The sequence below is a fragment of the Chiloscyllium plagiosum genome, unplaced genomic scaffold (genome assembly GCF_037043375.1).
Source record: "Chiloscyllium plagiosum isolate Xiang-an unplaced genomic scaffold, Cpla_swu_hap1 HiC_scaffold_26, whole genome shotgun sequence".
Taxonomy (NCBI): domain Eukaryota; kingdom Metazoa; phylum Chordata; class Chondrichthyes; order Orectolobiformes; family Hemiscylliidae; genus Chiloscyllium; species Chiloscyllium plagiosum.
This window is the reverse complement of record NW_028270164.1, coordinates 45,337,913-45,359,471: the sequence shown is the minus strand read 5'-3', so window position 1 is coordinate 45,359,471 and position 21,559 is coordinate 45,337,913. Positions and strand designations below refer to the sequence as shown.

General features: G+C 43.9%; 1 protein-coding gene across 1 annotated transcript; it reads left to right on the top strand.

Moving 5' to 3' along the window:
* Positions 1 to 8,664: 8,664 nt before the first annotated feature.
* LOC122563286 (DELTA-sagatoxin-Srs1a-like) lies at positions 8,665 to 21,559 on the top strand. The gene is made up of 3 exons (XM_043716984.2): positions 8,665 to 8,812; positions 14,361 to 14,447; positions 20,532 to 21,559. The coding sequence occupies exons 2-3, from the start codon at positions 14,362 to 14,364 to the stop codon at positions 20,932 to 20,934; spliced, it is 489 nt and encodes a 162-aa protein (XP_043572919.1). The 5' UTR covers positions 8,665 to 8,812; position 14,361; the 3' UTR covers positions 20,935 to 21,559.

Below are 21,559 nucleotides of genomic sequence, written 5' to 3'. Positions count from 1 at the left end.
AGAGTATAAAGGAAGTAGAAGTATGCTTAAGAGGGAAGTCAGAAGGGCAAAAAGAGGACATGAGATAGCTTTGACAAATAGAATTAAGGAGAATCCAAAGAGTTTTTACAAATACATTAAAGACAAAAGGGTAAAAATCAGCAAGGCGGCCTTTGTGTGGAGCCACAGAAAATGGGGAAGATACTATATGAGTATTTTGCATCAGTATTTATTGTGGAAAAGGATATGGAAGATATAGACTGTAGGGAAATAGATGGTGACATCTTGCAAAATGTCCATATTACAGAGGAGGAAGTGCTGGATGTCTTGAAACAGGTAAAGGTGGATAAATCCCCAGGACCTGATCAGGTGCAACCGAGAACTCTGTGGGAAGCTAGAGAAGTGATTGCTGGGCCTCTTGCTTAGATATTTGTATCATCGATAGTCACAGGCGAGATGCCGAAAGACTGGAGGTTGGATAATGTGGTGCCACTGTTTAAGAAGGGTGGTAAAGACAAGCCAGGGAACTATAGACCAGTGAGCCTGACTTCAGTGGTGGGCAAGTTGTTGGAGGGAATCCTGAGGGACAAGATGTACATGTATTTGGAAAGGCAAGGACTGATTAGGGATAGTCAAAATGGCTTTGTGCGTGGGAAATCATGTCTCACAAACTTGGTTGAGTTTTTTGAGGAAGTAACAAAGAGGATTGATGAGGGCAGAGCGGTAGATGTGGTCTATATGGACTTCAGTAAGGTGTTCGACAAGGTTCCCCATGGGAGACTGATTAGCAAGGTTAGAGCTCATGGAATACAGGGAGAACTAGCCATTTGGATACAGAACTGGCTCATAGGGAGAAGACAGAGGGTGGTGGTGGAGGGTTGTTTTCAGATCGGAGGCCTGTGACCAGTGGAGTGCCACAAGGATCGGTGCTGGGTGCACTACTTTTTGTTATTTACATAAATGATTTGGAAGTGAGCATAAGAGGTACAGTTAGTAAGTTTGCAGATGACACCAAAATTGGAGGTGTAGTGGACAGTGAAGAGGGTTACCTCAGATTACAACAGGATCTGGACCAGATGGGCCAACGGGCTGAGAAGTGGCAGATGGAGTTTAATTCAGATAAATGCGAGGTGTTGCATTTTGAGAAAGCAAATCTTAGCAAATCCTAGGACTTATACATTTAATGGTAAGGTCCTAGGAAGTGTTGCTGAACAAAGAGACCTTGGAGTGCAGGTTCATAGCTCCTTGAAATTGGAGTCGCAGGTAGATAGGATAGTGAAGAAGGCGTTTGGTATGCTTTCCTTTATTGGTCAGAGTATTGAGTACAGGAGTTGGGAGGTCACGTTGCGGCTGTACAGGACATTGGTTAGGCCACTGTTGGAATATTGCGTGCAATTCTGGTCTCTTTCCTATCGGAAAGATGTTGTGAAACTTGGAAGGGTTCAGAAAAGATTTACAAGAATGTTGCCAGGGTTGGAAGATTTGAGCTAAAGGGAGAAGCTGAACAGGCTAGGGCTGGAGTGTCGGAGGTTGAGGGGTGATCTTATAGAGGTTTACAAAATTATGAGGGGCATGGATAGGGTAAATAGGCAAAGTCCTTTCCCTGGGGTCGGGGAGTCCAGAACTAGAGGGCATAGGTTTAGGGTGAAAGGGGAAAGATATAAAAGAGACCTAAGGGGCAACTTTTTTACACAGAGGGTGGTACGTGTATGGAATGAGCTGTCAGAGGAAGTGGTGGAGGCTGGTACAATTGCAACACTTAAAAGGTATTTGGATGAGTATATGAATAGGAAGGGTTTGGAAGGATATGGGCCGGGTGCTGGCAGGTGGGACTACATTGGGTTGTGATATCTGGTCAGCATGGACGGGTTGGACCAAAGGGTCTGTTTCTATGCTGTACATGTCTATGACTCTATGACTCAGACGCAATGGCTAGCATGAGGGGACATAGCTTTAAGTTGAGGGGTGATGGATGTCAGAGGTAGTTTCTTTACTCAGTGAGTAGTAGAGGCATTGAATGCACTGTCTGCAATAGGAGTAGACTCTCCAACTTTAAGGGCATTTAAATGGTCATTTGATAAACATATGGATGAAAATGGAATAGTGTAGAATAGATGGGCTTCAGACTGGTTCCACAGGTCGGCACAATATTGAGGGCTGAAGGGCCTGTATTGTGCTGTAATGTTCTATATTCTTATCTCCTATTTGAGGAAAGATCATGTTTTTATCAAAAGTGGTTGGGATCTTACCCAGTAGTTAACAGAACAAGTTCCAGTAGTTTCTCTGGCCTGGATTTCAGCTAACATGAGATAACAACAACTCAAGTGGTTTTACTGTTTGAAACTGAATAGGATAGAGATGCATCCATACTTGGACAAAAGAACAGAAATGACATGAGGTAAGGGATAATATCTGTCATACTGTACTTTGGGAGCATTCTCTCCCCAGTCAGGATATGGAGCATTCTGTGGGAAAAACGGAGCGGGTTTTCCCAGTGATAAGGCGAAAGTGAGCACTGCAGATGCTGGAGATTAGAGTCGAGAGTGTGGTGCTAGAAAAGCACTGCAGGTCAGGCAGCATCCGAGAAGCAGGAGAATCGATGTTTAGGGCAAACGCCCTTCATCAGCCCTTCATCATTCGAAGGGTTTTTGTCTGAAACATCAATTGTCCTGCTCCTCAGACGCTGCTTGGCCTGCTGTGCTTTTCCAGCACCACAATCTTTCCCAGTGATAAACCAGGCACCAGAAAGTTGGGAATTTAGGACAAGAGTAAGGGTGAATTGATGTAGATGCAATCGAAGGGAGAAAGAAGCTAAGAAGGACAATGGGGTTAGGAGAGTGGATTGGAGGATGAGCATGAGCAGGGACTACTGCCTGGAATCAGGCTACACTGGAGAGTATGTCGATCACAATGTTGCTGCCATGTGGTTGGAGAGTCCCAAGGTGGAAGATGAGGTGTTCTTCCTCCAGGTGTCAGGTGCCTTGGAGTTGGCGATGGAGGAGGTCGAGGGCTTACATGATAATGGCGGAGTGGGAGGAGGAGTTGAAGTGGTTGGCCACAGGGTGGTGGGGTTGTTTGGTGCGTGTGTCCCAGAGATGTTCCCTGAAGTGTTCTGCATGTTGGCTTCCTGTCTCCCTAATGTAGAGGGGATGTAGAGCATGTGTGGAAGTACAGGTAAATCTCTGCCAGATGTGGAAGGATCTTCTGGGGCCTTGGATGGAGGTGGGGAGTGGGGGTGGAGGTGTGGGCACAGGTTTTATACCTCTTGTGGTGGCAAGGGAAGGTGCTGGGGGTGGAGGATGGGTTGGTGGGGGGCATAAAATATACCCCTGGTGGTGGGGTCTGATTGTAGGTAGCAGACATGGTGGAAGATGATGCATTGAATCTGGAGATTATTAGGGTGGAAGGTGAGGACTGATGGATTCTATCTTTGTTGCAATTGGAGGGGTGGAGTTCAAGGGCGGAGATGCAGGAAGTGGAGGAGATGCGCTGGAGGGTTTGTTGAGCACGTGGGAGGAGAAATTGTGGTCCTTGAAGTGGAGGCCATCTGGGATGAACAGGAGTGGAGGTGGAGGAATTGGGAGCAGATACAGTGGAGGTGGAGGAATTGGGAGCAGATACAGTGGAGGTGGAGGAATTGGGAGTAAGGGATAGTGTTTTTACATGGGGCTGGGGTTGGGAGGAGGTGTGGTTGGCCATACGAAATGCAGGATACAAGGATAGGTTGGGGGGGGTGGGTGTGGGTGGAATATTGTTCAGATGGTCGGTGTGGACTAGATGGGCTGAATAGCCTGCTTCCAAACTGTAGGCATTCTATGATCCTAGGTTCCTTCCCTCAAGTCAAAGGAATTTAAAGAACAAGAACAAAGAACAATACAGCACAGGAACAGGCCCTTCAGCCCTCCAAGCCTGCGCCAACACATTTTGCCCTTCCATACTAAAACTGTCTTCACTTACAGGATCTTTATCCTTCTATTCCCTTCCTATTCATGTATTTGTCTAGGCGCTTCTTGAATGCTGCTATTGTGTCTGCTTCCACCACTTCCTCTGGCATCATGTTCCAGGCACTCACCACCGTTTGTGTGAAAAATTTGCCTCACACCCCTCTTTAAATTTCCCTCCTCTGCACCTTGAACCTAATTTTAACATGCTTTCTTGAGTTAACAAAGGAGGTTGCTAGACGCAAGGAGAAATAGTAATAACACATGTTCAGACAGATTATGGATAAGAAGTGTGTATGAAAAATTGATGAAAGTGCAATTTACACATCATTCCCTTAGTTGTTTGTGAAGAATAGTTGAATCTTACAGCCTTTCCAGTGCAAGTTACCAGCAGCATTGATGTTTGTAGTTGAACAATTTGATTTTGGAACTTTTGGTTTTGCAGCTTCATTAAAATTCTTTAGTGCTGATTCATTTCAACAATGGCTGGCAGGCAGACAACATTCAGAGCAAGAGGCTGTAACAGTTTGACATTCCACAATCTTTTTCCATGCAGCCACCCAATTCACTTCCACAGTTACCTTGGCTGTCTCAATACATAGTGGAATTAAAGTTTGATATTTGCATAAGTTATCTGGGGTTGTGGTCCATACTGTGAGTGTTCTGATGACAATGATATTTTTAACAACATGCTTTCGGGTCTTGCAGATAGTTTCAAAAGGACTCTGAACCTGCCCTGTCTCGGAGGTAACCAACAGGAAATCCACCCAGTGCAGGAGTGGCTTGCAGGCTGCAGCTTCTTCTGACACTTGTTGCTGTATTTCTGACATCAAAGGTCCCAAAGTCACCTGAGCAGTGGCTGACACAAGGTAAGTGGGTAAGGTATACAAGGGACAGGGTGCCAGATAGGTAGGATGCCAAGTCAGCGATGAAGTGTTTAGCATAGGTCGAGGTGATGGAGGGGTGGTCAACCTGGGGAGTGTCAATAGTGTTGGGACAGGGGAGCTGTCAGACTGGCTGTTCGGGGTGTCATGACCAGGAATTTTGGCAAAGTCAGCTCCGATGGGGGTGGCAGGGTTGGGGCAATGTGAAGGGGGGTAGATGGTTGTCAGGCTAGCAAAGGGGGAGGCGTCACTGGGCTTTAGTGCCACGGGCATCGCGTATGGCATGGTCAGTTTTGAGGGGATTGAGTGGTGGGAATGTGGAATTGGGTTGGGGAGTGGAATTCTCTGGTTAGTAGGTGATTGACTGCAGTCTGGGGTCAGAGGGGGTGTAGTTGGGGGTCATCACTGCTGATTTGGTGGGGGATGGGGCTGTTCACTGTCATAGTTGCCCACAAGTTGGAGTAGGTTTTTAATCCTCTAACAGTTCCTGGGTAATGATTAGGTTAAGTATGGATGAATCCTTCGAATTGTCTGGCTTTAGTGGAATTTTTCTGAGGGTTCCAGACTTCAGGGGAATCATCCATTAGAACTTCCACTTTCTCAGGTGGTTCCTTCAGAGTTAGCTTGGTCTAGGATTCTGCATGGTCACTGCCCACAAGTCCAGCCAGTGCTATTCCAACAATTCTCTGATCATCGGAATATCCAGGCCCATGGAGGGTACAGGATCAGTCCCAGGCAATCAGCCCACATTCACAAACTGGTAGGTCTCAATGTGATGATCTGAATGGGTTCCCTGAAGCTATTGCTAGCACACCAAGAGAACTGGATCCCAGTGGAAGTCAACTCTCCAGAATATATGGTGGGGTCAGGACACTGGGTGGGCCAAATGGTTTAATCACTGCTGTTGGGACCTTAACACTTGATCTGTTACTATGGTCACCATTTCTGTACAGTCGTTAGATTGGTCTGTCTCTGTTACTCTCATTTCAATCTTTCTCTCACTGCCTTTCTCACCTCTCTCTCCCTTTATATCCCTATTATTCCTTCTCTCCATGTTTACTATTCCAATAAGAAGGAACCCCTAACTGCTGGGAACTACACAGTAGGCTAATCAGCCTCAGGTTTCAGTTGGTAAGCTATCTCCTGTGTGATTTACCTCGCTCTCTGTGTTTTTGTTGCTCTCTTCCTGTGTCCCATCAAATTAAGTGAAAAAAAAACTGTTTACTGCTGAAGTAGATGACTCATGCAGCGTGGAATGGAAAAGAGAACAGACTTTTCTGCATCTATGTGACTGACTAAGGCAAGTGACATCTGAGTTCAATATACACACCCTTGTTTTAAGCTAAAGTTAAGGATTTATGTAAATCTATATTGGATGTAATCTAATCTTGGTTTCTGTTTACTTCTTTATTTCTGTTACCCTGCCAGTTCTGTGATTCTCACTTTCTGTACCTGACTCTTTTCCCATAACTCTGTTACATCCTTTCTCTGATTGTCCTTTTGCCATGTGACACACTCCATTAACTGCGCTGGTGAAACTATCTATCTCCTCTTTCAGCGTGGGTCAATCACTGAAAGTATTTTAAGAGAAGGGGAATAAATTGATAAACGTCAAAGAATTGAGGCTATGGGGGATTGATATGAAAGAGAATTGAGATCTTAAGCAGATTAGCCACTCCTCCATTCCTGAAGAAGGGCTCATGCCCGAAACGTCGATTCTCCTGTTCCCTGGATGCTGCCTGACCTGCTGTGCTTTTCCAACAACACATTTTCAGCTCTGATCTCCAGCATCTGCAGTCCTCACTTTCTCCCATTCTCATATAATGGCAGTATAGGCTTGAGGGGCTGAATGGCCTACTCCTGCTGCCTTTTTTAATCCTCTTGTGGGACCTGAGCATCACTAGCTAACCAGCCTTTATTGCCCATCTCGAGTTGCCCCTTGAGAAGGTGGTGGTGAGCTGCCTTCTTGAACCGCTGCAGTCCACCTGCTAAAGGATAACTCACAATGCCAATAGGAGAGAATGCCAGGATTTTGATTCAGCAACAGTGAAGGAAAGATGATAGTTCCAAGCCGGGGGTGGTGACAGTCTTGGAGGGGATCTTGGAGGTAGTGTTCCCTTGCAGCTCCGGCCCTTGTCCTTCCAAATGGGAGTGGTCATGGGTTTGGAAGGTGCTGTCTAAGCATCCTTGGTGAATTTCTAAAGTGCATCTTGTAGATAATACACACTGCTGTTACTGAACATCAGTGATGGAAGGAGTGGCTGTTTATTGATGTGGTGCCTATCAAAAAGGCAGCTTTGTTCTGGTTGGTGTCAAACCTCTTGAGTGTTATTGCACCCATCCAGGCAAGTGGGGAGTATTCCATCACACTCCTGCCTTGTGCCTTGTAGATGGTGGGCAGGCTTGGGAGAGTCAGGAGGCGTGTTACTCACTGCAGTATTCCTAGCCCTGACCTGTTTGTGTAACCACTGTGTTCATATGGCAAGTCAAGTTGTGTTTTTGGTCAATGATAGCCCCTAGGATGTTGATAGTAGGGGATTCAGTGACAGTAACACCATTGAATGTCAAAGGGTGGTGATTAGATTGTTTCATATTGGATAGTCATTGCCTGACATTTGTGTGCTGCAAAGGTTACCTGGTATTTGTCAGCAGAGGCCTGGACATTGTCCAGATCTTGTTGTATTTGATCACGGACCTCTTTAATGTCTGAGGAGTTGTGGATGGTACTGAACATTGTGCAATTTCGGCGAACATCCCCACCTTATGATGGAGGGAAGGTCAATGCTGAAGCTGTTGAAGATGGTTGGGCCTAGGACACTACTCTGATGACCTCCTGCAGAGATGTCCTGAGCTGAGATGACTGACCTCCAAGGTGAGGAATGAGTAATACATCCCTGATACTGGCTGCCCTGCTGCAGACAGGACTTACTGAATACACCTCCTCCATCCTGCAGTGCCAGTAGTCAGACTTGCTATGATTGGAGCCACAAAACAGATTCAAAGTCGCGGAGGCAGGGATCAGGTCAGTGAGGGATTGGCTAGTGGTGTCTTACAGCAGGTATGACTGAGGTAGAGTGGAGAAAAACCGAAAAAAGAAGAGAGGGAGGGAGGTGAGTCTCTCAATGGAGAGGCCACAAAAGAGGGAAAACCCAAAGGAGAGAGCAGACTGTGCCGCACACCGGTTTTGAAATAAGGCCTTTCAAGGAGGGTCACCTTCCTTCTTAGCTGAACTTGGAGTTCTCCATGACTTTCAACTCTTCCTGCAAGCCTTGAAATTGAAGCTAGGCAGTAAACAGCCTGGATAGTTATTAATGGACTCTGTAAAGGAACTCAATTTGGGAAGTGGTGTGTGTGCCAGTCTAGGCCTTGCTGGTCTTCAGTAAAATGAATGGTCAGAGTTGGTTGGATCATGCTGGGTGAGCCATCATGGGAATGTAATCTCCCTTGTTTACAACTCACCAGTGTGGGACTAGAACATTTAGTCCTTGCTTTCTCTGAAGTTCATTCAGTATAGTTTACACATATGCCAGCTTTGTCTCAGAAAATAAAACCTAATTGTTGACGCTTTAGAAAACTTTCTCCAATTTACAGTACTGAAACTGAACTAGCTTCCTTTCATCCTGTGTTCTCCTTCATGTATTTATCTACCTTCCCTGTAAACTGCCTTGTGTTTAGTCTTATGATTTAGTGCCATTTTATTAAAACATTGATGCAATAAATCTCTGTTAAGTTTGAGTTTGTTGCATGTGAACATAGTGCAATATTATATGGGCATGAAATAGCTTAAAATTCTAAAACTTGATGAAAATGTCAAGGGAGGCGTACCATGTCAAGGGAGGCGTACCACTTGCTGCGGTATGGGGTCATTGGGGAGTGGTTACAGCAGTTGTCACAGGGATGTGAAAGTAACTGTAAAGACAAACATAATAAGACTTGAGCCTTTTGGAGATTTACAGAACTGCAATAATTAGCAGCCTGCCTTCAACCCGAGCTTCCTGCCTGACTGAAGTGGGTCTTTTTTTATCCTATGATTGTCCTCTGCTTTTCCTCTTTTAAAAAAAAAATCAGTACAGCTCTTTTCTCTTGTGTCGTATCTTTGTCTTTTTAATAATTGTGCAGCTTCTCTCACTGTTTCCCAATGCAGCTTCCGCTGTTTGTGTGCATGGAGCCCTACAAGGAAGCCGCGCAATGCTGAGTCAGTCCAGATGCAAATATTGAGCCTGCCAGAAGCAATGTGCCTGAAATGAAGTGGAAAGATGAGCTCTCTGACATTAGTCTTTCTGACATTCAAGTGGTTTGGTCTGGTGTGGTTTGGTCGACTGTGATGAAGTCCTGATATTTGATCATTAATAGTACAAGCATAACTTGTCAAACTTGGAAGTTCTTCTGTGATTTTTAACTGTTATGTTCTGTGCTTTGTGGTGCACAGCATGATGTTCAGAGTCCCTATTTACAATTTTCATTGATCTTGACTATCAGATCTGATCATTATCATTTCCATAGTTGAAAAGAAAGAATTGCACTTGTGAATTTCAGAAGAAGAATCATTCTGGACTCAAAATGTAATTCTTACTCCTCTCTCCACAGATGCTGCCAGACCTGCTGAGTTTCTCCCGCATTCTCTGTACTTCTTTTTAACTTGCAGTTAACAGTCAGTTCTTGCTATTATGTGGTAATTCCGTTCTCATGCATTCCCGTGGTATAAGAAAATCACACAATAGCAGCACCATTTAAACTAATGAGGCCAAAATTGCTTTATAACCAATACATGCTTTAAAAGTTTGCGCTTTAGAAGCAGTCAATCGTCGATCGCGTTATAGCGATTTTGTATTAATGAGATGCATGTTATAACAAAACAACCTGTATGTTGATCCCTTCATGATCATCTGAAGTAGAAAGTTAACTACATACTTACTGTAAAAATAGCTCTTGAGCATGTGTGAATGGAACAATGTCATTGTGACACCTGATCACATGGAACTGGAGCCTCAGTCTGTGAGACTCCAGAAGATGTCCTCTTTTAATATCCCTTTATGCAGTTATGATCAATAAAACTTGTTTATATTCCCTCACCTGACTGTCGGTGGCATTGCCAGAACAGAAAGGTAAAATAGCCCACTGTAGTGTGCAATGTCTGCGCCTCAGAGGATGTTAAGAAACAAGATGAATTCTTCTTTTATGAAAAGCCTATTGATTAATTTTTTAACCCGTTTGAGGTTAATAGCAAAATAAATTGACTCAGTGCTTTGGGAACTGTTCCCCCATTACAGACAATCCAGCACTGCAGGAAGATAATGTGGACCCTTCCTTTCTCTCCCAGAAGAGAAAGCTGAAAATGGAAGGGAGAAAAGGCTTCAGAAATAATGGTAACCAAACACAAGAGGACACCCTGTACCTTTCAAGAGGGAAAACAAATAAACTGGAGCACACCCACGGGGAGAAAGTGCAAACTCCACACAGAGAGTCACCTGAGGTGGGAATTGAACCCAGGTCTCTGGCGCTGTGAGGCAGCAGTGCTAACCACTGTGCCACCCACTTAATGGCTCTATAAAGGTCATACTTGGATTCCTTATATTTGAGTGGATCTCCTGATCTGAAGGCCTCACATCTGGTTTTCAGCAAGTTCTGTATGTCCTGATTCATCCGGGATTTCCTATTGGGGAACACCCAGATTGACTTCCTTGGTATGTAGTCCACCACACACTTGCTGATAAAGTCTGTGACGGTGGTGACGTACTCATCCAAGGTACTTGCGGCCTGTTTGAACATGGCCCAATCAGCCGATTCCAGACAGCACCGGAGTTGATCCTCTGCCTCCTTCAACCAGCACTGGACCTTTATCCGTGAGGGGGTCTGTTGCTTGAGGTTTTGCCTGTAAGCCGGGAGAAGAAACAAGGCCTTGTGGTCGGAGTTCCCGAAATGAGGGCAGGGGATGGAGCGATAGGCATCTTTCACAGTGGTGTAGCAGTGATCTAAAATGTTCAGGCCCCTAGTGGGGCAGGTAACGTTCTGGTGGTACTTGGGAACACCTTCCTTAGATTGGCTTGATTAAAGTCGCCAGTTACAATAAACAGGGCCTCGGAGTATTCAGTCTCCAGGGTGTTAGTGATGGATGTACAGCACATCCAGAGCTTCCTCAACCTTTACTTGTGGCAGTATGTACACAGGAGCTAGTATAGCAGCAGTAAATTCCCATGGTAGATAGAAGGGGCAGCATTTGATGGTGAGGAATTCAAGTTTTAGAGAGCTATGGCTGCCCAGGGTTGCAATGTCTGTGCACCACAAGTTGTTGATTAAAAATCAAACCCCTCTACCCTTTGTCTTACCCGAGGACACTGCATGGTCCATATGATGGATGGAAAAATCATCAGCCTGAAGTGCATAGTCAGGAATGGATGGGTTGAGCCAGGTTTCTGTGAAGCAGAGTGCGCAGCAGTCCCACAGTTCACTCTGGAAGCTGAGCCGTGATCTGAGTTCATCCATCTTTTTCTCCAGAGATTGTACATTTGCTAGGAGTAAGCTGGGGGGGGGGGGGGTTCTTGAAACCGCATAGTCTCAGTCTTACTAGCATGCTTACCCTGTTTCCTCGCAGGTTTCTTACATTTGAGTGTCCCATGTTCTGGTGGAGTGGATTGTGACTGCTTCCAGTTAAGCGATCCTTCCTAGGACCCTGTGGAGCAGATAGGTTGCAGTTTTGTGTATGTTTGCAGAGGGTCTGCTTCAGACCCAGTGTAGCAGGTAATTTACTGTGTGGCTTTTAAGTTCCAGTGGAGAAAGTAAGTTTCTGCTTGTGTTCCAATTTGCCCAGTTAGTTCCTGGTTTCAGTTGCTGCTGATTTGCTGCTCCAGGGAGCCACATATTTTACAGAGGTGTTTGGGCTGCTTTCCAGGTATGTTCTGATAGATTTCATGTCAGGCAGGTGTCTTATGGGTTTGGGAATGTTTCGTGTCAGTTCTCCTTCCTGGGGCAGGTCTTTCGGGTCCCTCCATTTTCCTGCCAGAAATTAAACTTCATCTGCCATTCCTTGGCCCAGTGGCCCATCTGATCAATGTCCCATTGTACTCCGAGATAACTTCCTTCACTGTCCACTACATGGATGATGTCCCACCTATAATGATAGGAACCAATTGTCCAATATCATTACAATCACGCACAGAGAACACCAACCTCAACCTTGCATGTTTAAAGAAAAATATTGAAACCTCAGTGACAGTCCATCTTTTGGTAGATCAATAACTGCCAGCAGCTGATTTAAAAAAAAACTATCCAAATAAAAGGCTATGCTTAAGCCAATAGGAATGTCTGACCAAAATTCAAGAATTAGCACTGTTGCCTCACAGGCTAGAGACCCGGGTTCAATTCCTGCCTCAGGTGACTCTCTGTGTGGAGTTTGCATATTCTCCTCGTGTCTGCGTGGGTTTCCTCCGGGTGCTCCGGTTTCCTCCCACAATCCAAAGATGTGCAGGTTAGGTGAATTGGCCATGCTAAATTGCCCGTAGTGTTAGGTGAAGGGGTAAATGTAAAGGAATGGGTCTGGGTGGATTGCGCTTCGGCGGGTCGGTGTGGACTTGTTGGGCTGAAGGGCCTGTTTCCACACTGTAAATAATCTAATCTAGTAATCTAATGGCCCATTCAGTCTCCTGAGCCAATGAGACTCTTGAAACTTCAGCTCCTCCAATGGAGATGAGGAGAAATGCTATCTTTTGGAATGATTCGGAGATGCCGGTGTTGGACTGGGGTGTACAAAGTTAAAAATCACACAACACCAGGTTATAGTCCAACAGGTTTAATTGGAAGCACACTAGCTTTCGGAGCGACGCTCCTTCATCAGGTGATTGTGGAGGGCTCAATCGTAACACAGAATTTATAGCAAAAATTTGCAGTGTGATGTAACTGAAATTATACATTGAAGAATTGATTGTCTGTTAAGCCTTTCATCTGTTAGAATACAGTGATAGTTTCACTTCTTTCATGTGTAAATCACAAAACCCTTTTTTTAAAGTTGCATTCTCGGGGTAGCTGTTAACAATGGTGATAGCTAGACAATGTGTTGAAGGTGTTAGCCCCCTGTGTTCTCTGTCTATGACCTGATGTTTAGATTGATTCCAATCTAAAAAGTGAAATAACAGTGAAAAAGTGAAATAGGGAGGGCCTCAACCGGGACCTTGGGTTCATGTCACATTACAGGTGATCACCATTGCACTATACACACACACACAGATATTCCTACACACACACACACACACTCTCTCATATGCACACGGACACAGATACACTCAGACGCGCCCACAGACACACACATACACCCTTATAGACACACAGACTCCCACATATACACCCCCTCACAAACTTAAGACACTCTGCACTCACTACACACACACACACACACTTTCTCACACTCACAACCCCCACCCCAGACAGACACACACACACAGACAGACAAAGACCAACATGCACACATATATATTGTGTGTGGTGAATTTTTTTGGTACAAAGTTACATTGCACTTTGCTCAAAAACCACATAGATTCATGTCGAACTCTGAGCTCAAAAACTGCATGAATTTATGTAAAACTCTGTTATTTCACTTTTTAGATTGGAATCAATCTAAACATCAGGTCCGAAAACCTGTGAAGGCACAAACCGTGCCATTGATAGGAAGTCCCATAAACTGTCTTCCTTGTCTATTCAAGTCTCCTACATGTACCAGACTTCCTGAAAATTCCCGGTATCCTGAAAGACCCTAACTGTTGACAACCACAGAGCCTCAGTAAATGGAGTTTTGCACATTATCAGCCCATGAATTAACACAATTCATTAAAGAATTGAAACCTTTCTGGATTCCATCAGAATTTAAGATTGACAATCACTGTGGAATATTGCCTTTTATTTTCTGATAACATAGTGTTTGCATTTGTGAATTTGTCCATCTACTGCATCCGCTGCAGCCGGTGTGGCCTCCTCTATATTGGGGAGACAGGCCGCCTACTTGCGGAGCGATTCAGGGAGCACCTCTGGGCCACCCGGACGAACCAACCCAACCAACCTGTGGCACAGCATTTCAACTCCCCCTCCCACTCCACCGAGGATATGCAGGTCATTGGACTCATCCACCGCCAAACCACAACAACCCGACGGTCGGAGGAGGAGCGTCTTATCTTCCGACTGGGAACCCTCCAACCGCAGGGGATGAACTTGGACTTCACCAGTTTCTTCATCCCCCCTCCCCCCACCTTGTCTCAGCCGGATCCTTCCAGCCCGGCACCGCCTTCCTGACCTGCAGTCTTCTTCTTGACCTCTCCGCCTCCACCCTACTCCGACCTATCACCCTCACCTTGACCTCTTTCCACCTATCACATTTCCAACGCCCCTCCTCCAAGTCCCTCCTCCCTACCTTTTATCTTCTCCTGCTGAACACTCTCTGCTCATTCCTGAAGAAGGGCCTGTGCCCGAAACGTCGAATCTCCTGTTCCCTGGATGCTGCCTGACCTGCTGTGCTGTTCCAGCAATAAAATTTCAACTACTGACTGAGTGCCATTTTGTCTGATCTTTACAGAATGGCTGCAACATCGGATGAATTTAATAGAGCTGTTGATGTTGAAATTAGTAACAACACCGAGAATCAATTCTTCACCTCACCTGCGTGAGTATTCAAAGGTATAACTGTATGTTCCAGACCAGGAACGGTGGCACAGTGGTTAGCACTGCTGCCTCACAGCACCAGAGAGCCGGGTTCCATTCCCGCCTCAGAGTGTTAGGAGCATTAGTCAGAGAGAAATGTTTTGTGGGTGGCACGGTGGCACAGTGGTTAGTACTGCTGCCTCACAGCGCCAGAGACCCGGGTTCAATTCCCGCCTCAGGCGACTGACTGTGTGGAGTTTGCACGTTCTCCCCGTGTCTGCGTGGGTTTCCTCTGAGTGCTCCGGTTTCCTCCCACAGTCCAAAGATGTGCAGGTCAGGTGAATTGGCCATGCTAAATTACCCGTAGTGTTAGGTAAGGGGTAAATGTAGGGGTATGGGTGGGTGGCGGGTTGGTGTGGACTTGTTGGGCCGAAGGGCCTGTTTCCACACTGTAATGTAATCTAATCTAATCTAATTTAAACCCAGTTTAATTGCAAAGATTGAAACAGCTACCAACCTGGCTGCGACATTCATTGGTTCCAGTTGCCAGGTAGTTGAGGCTTTTCCCAGTTGGAAAGGTTGAAACTGATCCATCTCCCTGCTGATAAAACAATGATCATTTTTTTTTTGATTCAATGAAGAGTGGGAGATTCGGAATGGGTTTCATACTGGAGTCTGTTTGCAAGTCAAATTATTGTCAAGTTGGAACACAAAACATGACAGTGGAAAGCAGCTGTTCATAATTACATTGTCGGGTCTTCAAAATTACAACCATATATGGTATCGCATTCGTAACAACAAGCATTCATAAGTCAGATGTCTGTAAATCGGGGACCGTCTGTACAGCTAAAACTGTCCTGCTGGGGGGTGGGTAGTTCAAGAACAGGCACCAAAACCATAACAGGCTAATGAGGTTCTCACTGACCAGAACATTTTCTGTTTTGAGAAGAGATGGCAGTATACGTGTCTGTTTAATTCCAAGGTGCCTGAAGTTTGTACTAAAAAAGATGCCCAGCTAAGAGTCCAACCCTGGAAGAGCTTAGCCCCAATATCTCAAACACTGAGCATTTTTCCAAGCTTGATGTCAAAACCAAAGTGTTCCTTAAATCTCTCAGCAATCACAGGGACTGACAACTTTTCAAACACCTTTCAATAGATCCAGTTTCTTCACATTACTATTTGGATTACCTGTTAGCCAGGATATATTTCAACAACATGTGGGAAGTTTTCAAGGTTACTTGTTTCAAAGTAGACACAAATTAGGTTCCCTAAAGATCAATTCTAATGTTGTTAGCAAATTTCCAAATCCCAATAAAAATAAAAGATCTACGAGTGGCTATTAGCAAATCTGAACTGGAATGTAGTCTCAACAACAGTCTTACGCATTTTGGTCACAGCCAGTCAGATCAGATTCAGCAAGTTACAACAGTTGATGATCAGCTGCAAAATTATCATCATTTGCCTGAACACCAGCTCAGGTCCCTGAGCTCATACATTTCTTCTTAGCATTCAGAAATGAGTCCGTACTCTCTGAGAATGTAATCTTCAAAGACAAGCAGGTCGTTATTCTGCAAGCTCCATGTTGAACCATGCTGGATCATATTCATATGCGCCATGAGGATCCTGAAAAAAACCCAAGAGGTTGGCATGGGAACCCATATATTGTGCCAGCGTCGATAATCAATTCATTAAGTTGTGTGATACATATCAACTCCGTAAACCTAAGCAATTAAAGGCACCTCTCATCTCCCACAGGATTTTTCTTTACATATTGGATATTTTCCATGTCCAAAGACATGATTAGATTCTAATGACTGGCTATTTCACCAAATTTCCTTTTGCGCCAAAAATCAAGGATACTGCCAGTGCATCAGTTGTTGACAAATTGACTATTATATTCCTCAACAAATTGTGCCTGACAATGGTTTGCAGTACGCTGGGCATGTAGCAAATGGAGTGTTTAACATATTACATTGTCCCCTCACTAGCCTCAGTATAAGCCTCACAGAATGCACCATTCACATAGTAAAAGTTATGATAATCATAACTTGCCAAGATTTTTGGATAACTACACTATATCCATGTGCTACTCATCAAACTTTAGCCTCACCAATAGCTGTCATGCTTCAGCAGATAGATGAGGAAAGTTCTTTTCTCAAACTTTAACCATCCAACCACATGTGCATGAGGTTGGGAAGAAGGTCTTAATGGTAGAAGAGCGTGCAAACAGTTATCCTAACTTGAACCAACTCAAACTAAGGATCAGATTTTGAGATTTTCACACGATCACATGGATCTGTGGACAGATCATTGTATCCAGCCTCGGTCATGTGATGCTGTGATGACCAATGGTCAAGATCTATAAAGAATAAGTCAACTTATCCAATTAGAATTTCATCACCCATGCTGAAAGTATCAAGTAGGATAAATCCCAAATGATATTCAACAAACGGCCCACTACAGATTGTGATCTAATCATGTTATATGTCAAAATTATATATCTATGTCATCATTGTACATGTTTGTAAAAAAAATTCCTAACCTTTAAAAGGAAAAGGGGGATGATGTATTAAAACGCAGACTCCAGGCCCAAGTGTAACTTTAAAACAGTCACATGATATCCTGACTTGTGACATTCCAGCATAAGAGGTTCTTGCAGTGAGTTATTTGCTCTCAGATTACTTACAGTGTGGAAACAGGCCCTTCGGCCCAACAAGTCCACACTGACCCGCAACCCACCCATTCCCCTACACCTAACACTACGGGCAATTTAACATGGCCAATTCACCTAACCTGCACATTTTTGGACTGTGGGAGGAAACCCATGCAGACACGGGGAGAATGTGCAAACTCCACACAGTCGTCTGAGGCGGGAATTGAACCCAGCTCTCTGGCACTGTGAAGCAGCAGTGCTAACCACTGTGCCACCATGCCACCCATATGGTTTGGTATGTCAGTCAGTTACATATATGTAATGTGTCAGAGGTAGAAGTAGATAGAATTTTGATTGCCAAAGGGATGAAATATTATCCAGGATATGCAGAGATAAAGAATTGATGTTAAAATCAGATCAGCTGTAATCTTATTGAATGGCAGAGCAGCATTGAAGGGCTGAATGGCCTTCTTTCGTTCCTTGTTTGTATGTTCTTATGTGACAGTAATAGTAAGCACAGAACACAGATTATGTAAAAGCTTGAGATATAATAGTGGAAAATGCAAGGTTTATTAATGGACATAAAAACATTCATCTCAACAAGAACCAGGGCTAGATTGTACGTGTTTTTGGATAAATTTGAGTTGTGTTGGGGTTTTTGGAGGGATTTCCCCTGTAAGGCCCAGCAAGTTTTCTCACTGTATCTTACCAAACTTGCCTGATTAACTACCTACCCCACCCCTATACCATCCCTCACATTCGATTCCAGCCATATCTTACCACACCCCACTCCCAGAACACCTTGCCACTCTGTGGATATCTCAGAATTCACCAGCAATCCTTGTCTTCAAAAGATTTAAAAAGTACTGTGTGTAGTTATTCATATTTTCCAGATAAAACATAAAAATGTGACAAAATGGACTAAAATTAGCGTCAGAGGCTGAGGAGTGACCTTATAGAGGTTTATAAAAATCATTTAAGAAGTCGCAGCACAACATTAAGCTAGAGCTTTCTTGATAGTTTTACTGGTCCAGTGTGTGTGATAATAGTTTGCTGTTTGTAGAAGCTAGTTTTGTACAAATTGCCTGTTTTTTTTTCTTATGTTACAACAACAACTACATTTCAGAAATACTTACCTAACTGTAAAATGTTTTGGGTTATCCTGAGGTTTTGATAAGCACTTTATAAATGTAAGGATTTTACTTTGATAAAATTACATGTTTCACAAGATGTGCAGCACTGAACAGGGCCAAGCAACCCAAGTGGTCCACGCCGATGTTAATGCTCTATGTAAGTCTTCTCCCACCAGTCGCTACTAGCCCCAGCAGCACAACATTCAATTTCTTTCTCCCAAGTGTACTCCTCTTTGCTCCCATTAAGTAGATAAATTATTCACTAAAAGTAAATATGTATCACACACATAGTTTAAGGTCTCAGTTGGTTTTGCCTTCGCTCAACAAGCAGGGTGCTTTGAAAAGATCTCTGATGCTGTAAAATTTCCCATGAGTTGCTTTGAACTCAGTTGGCCTTGATGCACACTTACATTTATGTACCACCTGTAATATAGGCAAACAGACCAAGGAGCTTCACAGGAATGGAATCAGGCACAAGAAGGAGATAATAAGATGGGATGACTGAAATTTTGGTGCATTTGATCTTAAATATAGAAACTAGGAGCAGGAGTAGTCTATTCAGCCCTTCGAGCCTACTTTGCCAGTCATTGCGATCACGTGTGAAGAGAGAAGAGGGTTGGCAAGGTGGATCCCCAACTCACAGCCGATTTAGCTGAAGGAAAAGGTAGGGCAAAGAGAATGAGGGTATGTCAGAAATCATGGCAACCTTGAGGCTTCTGTCTGTAGATAATTGAGACTCACAACTGCAGTCTGCCCAGTTCTCTGTGTCAGGACTGGAGAGTTTGCAGCACTAAAACAACGTTTGACTTCCAGCATGTTTAGAGTCATAGAGTCATAGAGTCATAGAGATGTACAGCACAGAAACAGCCCCTTCGGTCCAACCTGTCCATGCTGACCATCCTTGCCCCTCATGATTTTATAAACCTCTATGAAGTTGCCTGTCATGATTTTATAAACCTCTATAAGGTTAGCCCTCAGCCTCTGACCCTCCATGGAAAGCAGCTCTAGCCTATTCAACCTCTCCCTGTAGCTCAAAGGTTAATTAGCAGTGTTTGTGTTTAAAATAAACAAGATGAACCAATTTGATATGAATCCATTAAGGATAATATGGCACCATTTCATTTCCTGGCTGGTTTATTTTGATATTTTTGATTATGATTAATTTGCTGTTGGCCCCCTATTCAGACTTTTAGAGACTAATCCTTCTCTGGCTGTAATTGTAAGGAAATGCTGTCAGAGGTTTGAATAAATATTTACTTAATTGGAGGCAGTTCACTGGGGGCAGTTCAGAGAAGATTCAGGAGGATGATATCTGGTATGGAGGCATTGCCTTATGAACAAAGGCTAAACAGTTTGGGATTTTATTGAATTGAAGGTTCTGAAGGAGGCTCACTGGACCTGAAACATAAACGCTGCTTTCTCTGTACATATGATGCCAGATTTACTGTGTTTCTCGTTCAATTTCAGTTTGTGTTTCAGATTTCCAGTGGCACGATGGCTCAGTCGCTTGCACTGCTGCCTCACAGTGCCAGGGACCTGGGTTCCATTCCAACCTCAAGTGACTCTCTGTGTGGAGTTTGCATGGTCTCCCTGTGTCTGTGTGGGCTTCCGCCAGGAGCTCCAGGTTTCTCCCCCCCCCCCACCAGTCCTAAGATGTGCAAGTTGTCCATAGTGTTCAGGGATGCGTAGGTTAGATGTCTTAGCCATGGGAAATGCAGATTTACAGGGATAGGGAAGGAGGATGTGTCTGGGTAGGATGCTTTTCAGAGGTTTGGTGTGGATTTGTTGGGCTAAATGGCCTGTTTCCACACTATGAGGATTCTGTGATATAATAATTCTATAATCTGCAGTTCATAGTTTTTTGTTTGGGACTGTACTTACTGCAGTTTGGAAGAATGAGAGGTGATCTATTTGAAACATATAGGATTCTTAAGGGGATTGACAGGGTAAATGCTGAGGCGGTTTCCCCTCATTGGAGAGTTAACGACTAGAGGACATAACATCAGCACAAAGGGATGCTGATTTTAGACCGAAGTAATGAGGAATTTCTTCTTAAAGAAAATTTGGGTGTCTTTAGAACTCTTTGCACAGAGAGCTGTGTGGGCAGAGTCCTTGTTTATCTTTCAGGCTGAGGTAGATTCTTGATCAAGGATTATTAATCAAGAGAATTAAGGGTTACGGGGAAAAGGCAGGAAAACGGTTGAGAGGAATGTCAGTTTATCTGTGATCCTACTGAATGGCGGAGCTGGGTTGAGGGGGCAAAAGGCCTACTCATGTTCCTACTTCTTGTGCTGTTAACACACTATGTTCTTCTCTCTAGGGTGTACATTTACAGTGGTTATATATACAACTTACCAACACCCTTGATCAACCCTGGGAAGAAAGGAGATGCTCTGTTTGTTCGGACTTCAGGCACAGCCTGCGGTAGTGTTGGGGTGCTCACCTATGCTTTTGGTCATACCCAGTTCTCACTGCTCTTTTCAAACCCCTATGATTATAATCTATACTCTACAGTTTTTGCTGTATACATCCCAATTGAGCCTGAGCTGACAGATGAAAACCTGTATTACAAGATGTACTATGAACTTGAACCTTCAAGTTATTTTGCTAAAGCAGAATTGAGTTCAGGATCTGAACAAATTTATGTCAGTGGAGGGAATGTAGTTATTTCAGCTACTGTAACAAAAACGGGAAATTGCTCCATCACTATCAGAGATGTTTAGCTGGCTCATAATGACGAAACTTGATTTTTCAAACATTTTTCCACTCCATCAGTAATGAAGCCATCACATACAGATTTACAATTCATTTTTTTGATAGTATTAGATAATATCAGCCTTGTATATCACTCAGAGCAATTCATAAGAAATGCTAACTAATGTAAAAGGAAAGCAACATTTATATGGTATGAAGGGAATGCTGATTACTTGGCAAACAGACTCTAATTGGTAGATATATTGCCATGGAGAATGCTCCATTTAATGATGATTGACAGTTAAATATCAAGTCGAGTCTAAATTTTAAACACAGATTGGTCAAGGCATTACCAATGGAAAAATACACCAGAGAATGGCTGTCATCTACTTTGTTGCATTGAGACAAAATCTGCCTTTTTTGTTTAGCAATATTCACACCTTTCTGATATATCTCAAAATATTGTGGTAATCAAATGTACTCAGCTTTGAAAATGCTTTGCTACCAAATGTAATTATAAAGCCAGTTGATCTTGATCCCCCCTCAGATTTGGAGGTGCCGGTATTGGACTGGGGGATGGGGGTGCGGTGCATGGACAAGGTTAGAAATTGCACAACACCAGGTTCTAGTCCAGCAGGCTTATTTGGAACACTA

Coding starts and splice junctions, on each gene's coding strand:
- LOC122563286 (XM_043716984.2), top strand. CDS start 14,362: ATGGCTGCAACATCGGATGAATTTAATAGAGCTGTTGATGTTGAAATT. Junction 14,448..20,531: donor CAATTCTTCACCTCACCTGC/GTGAGTATTCAA, acceptor TCTTCTCTCTAG/GGTGTACATTTACAGTGGTT.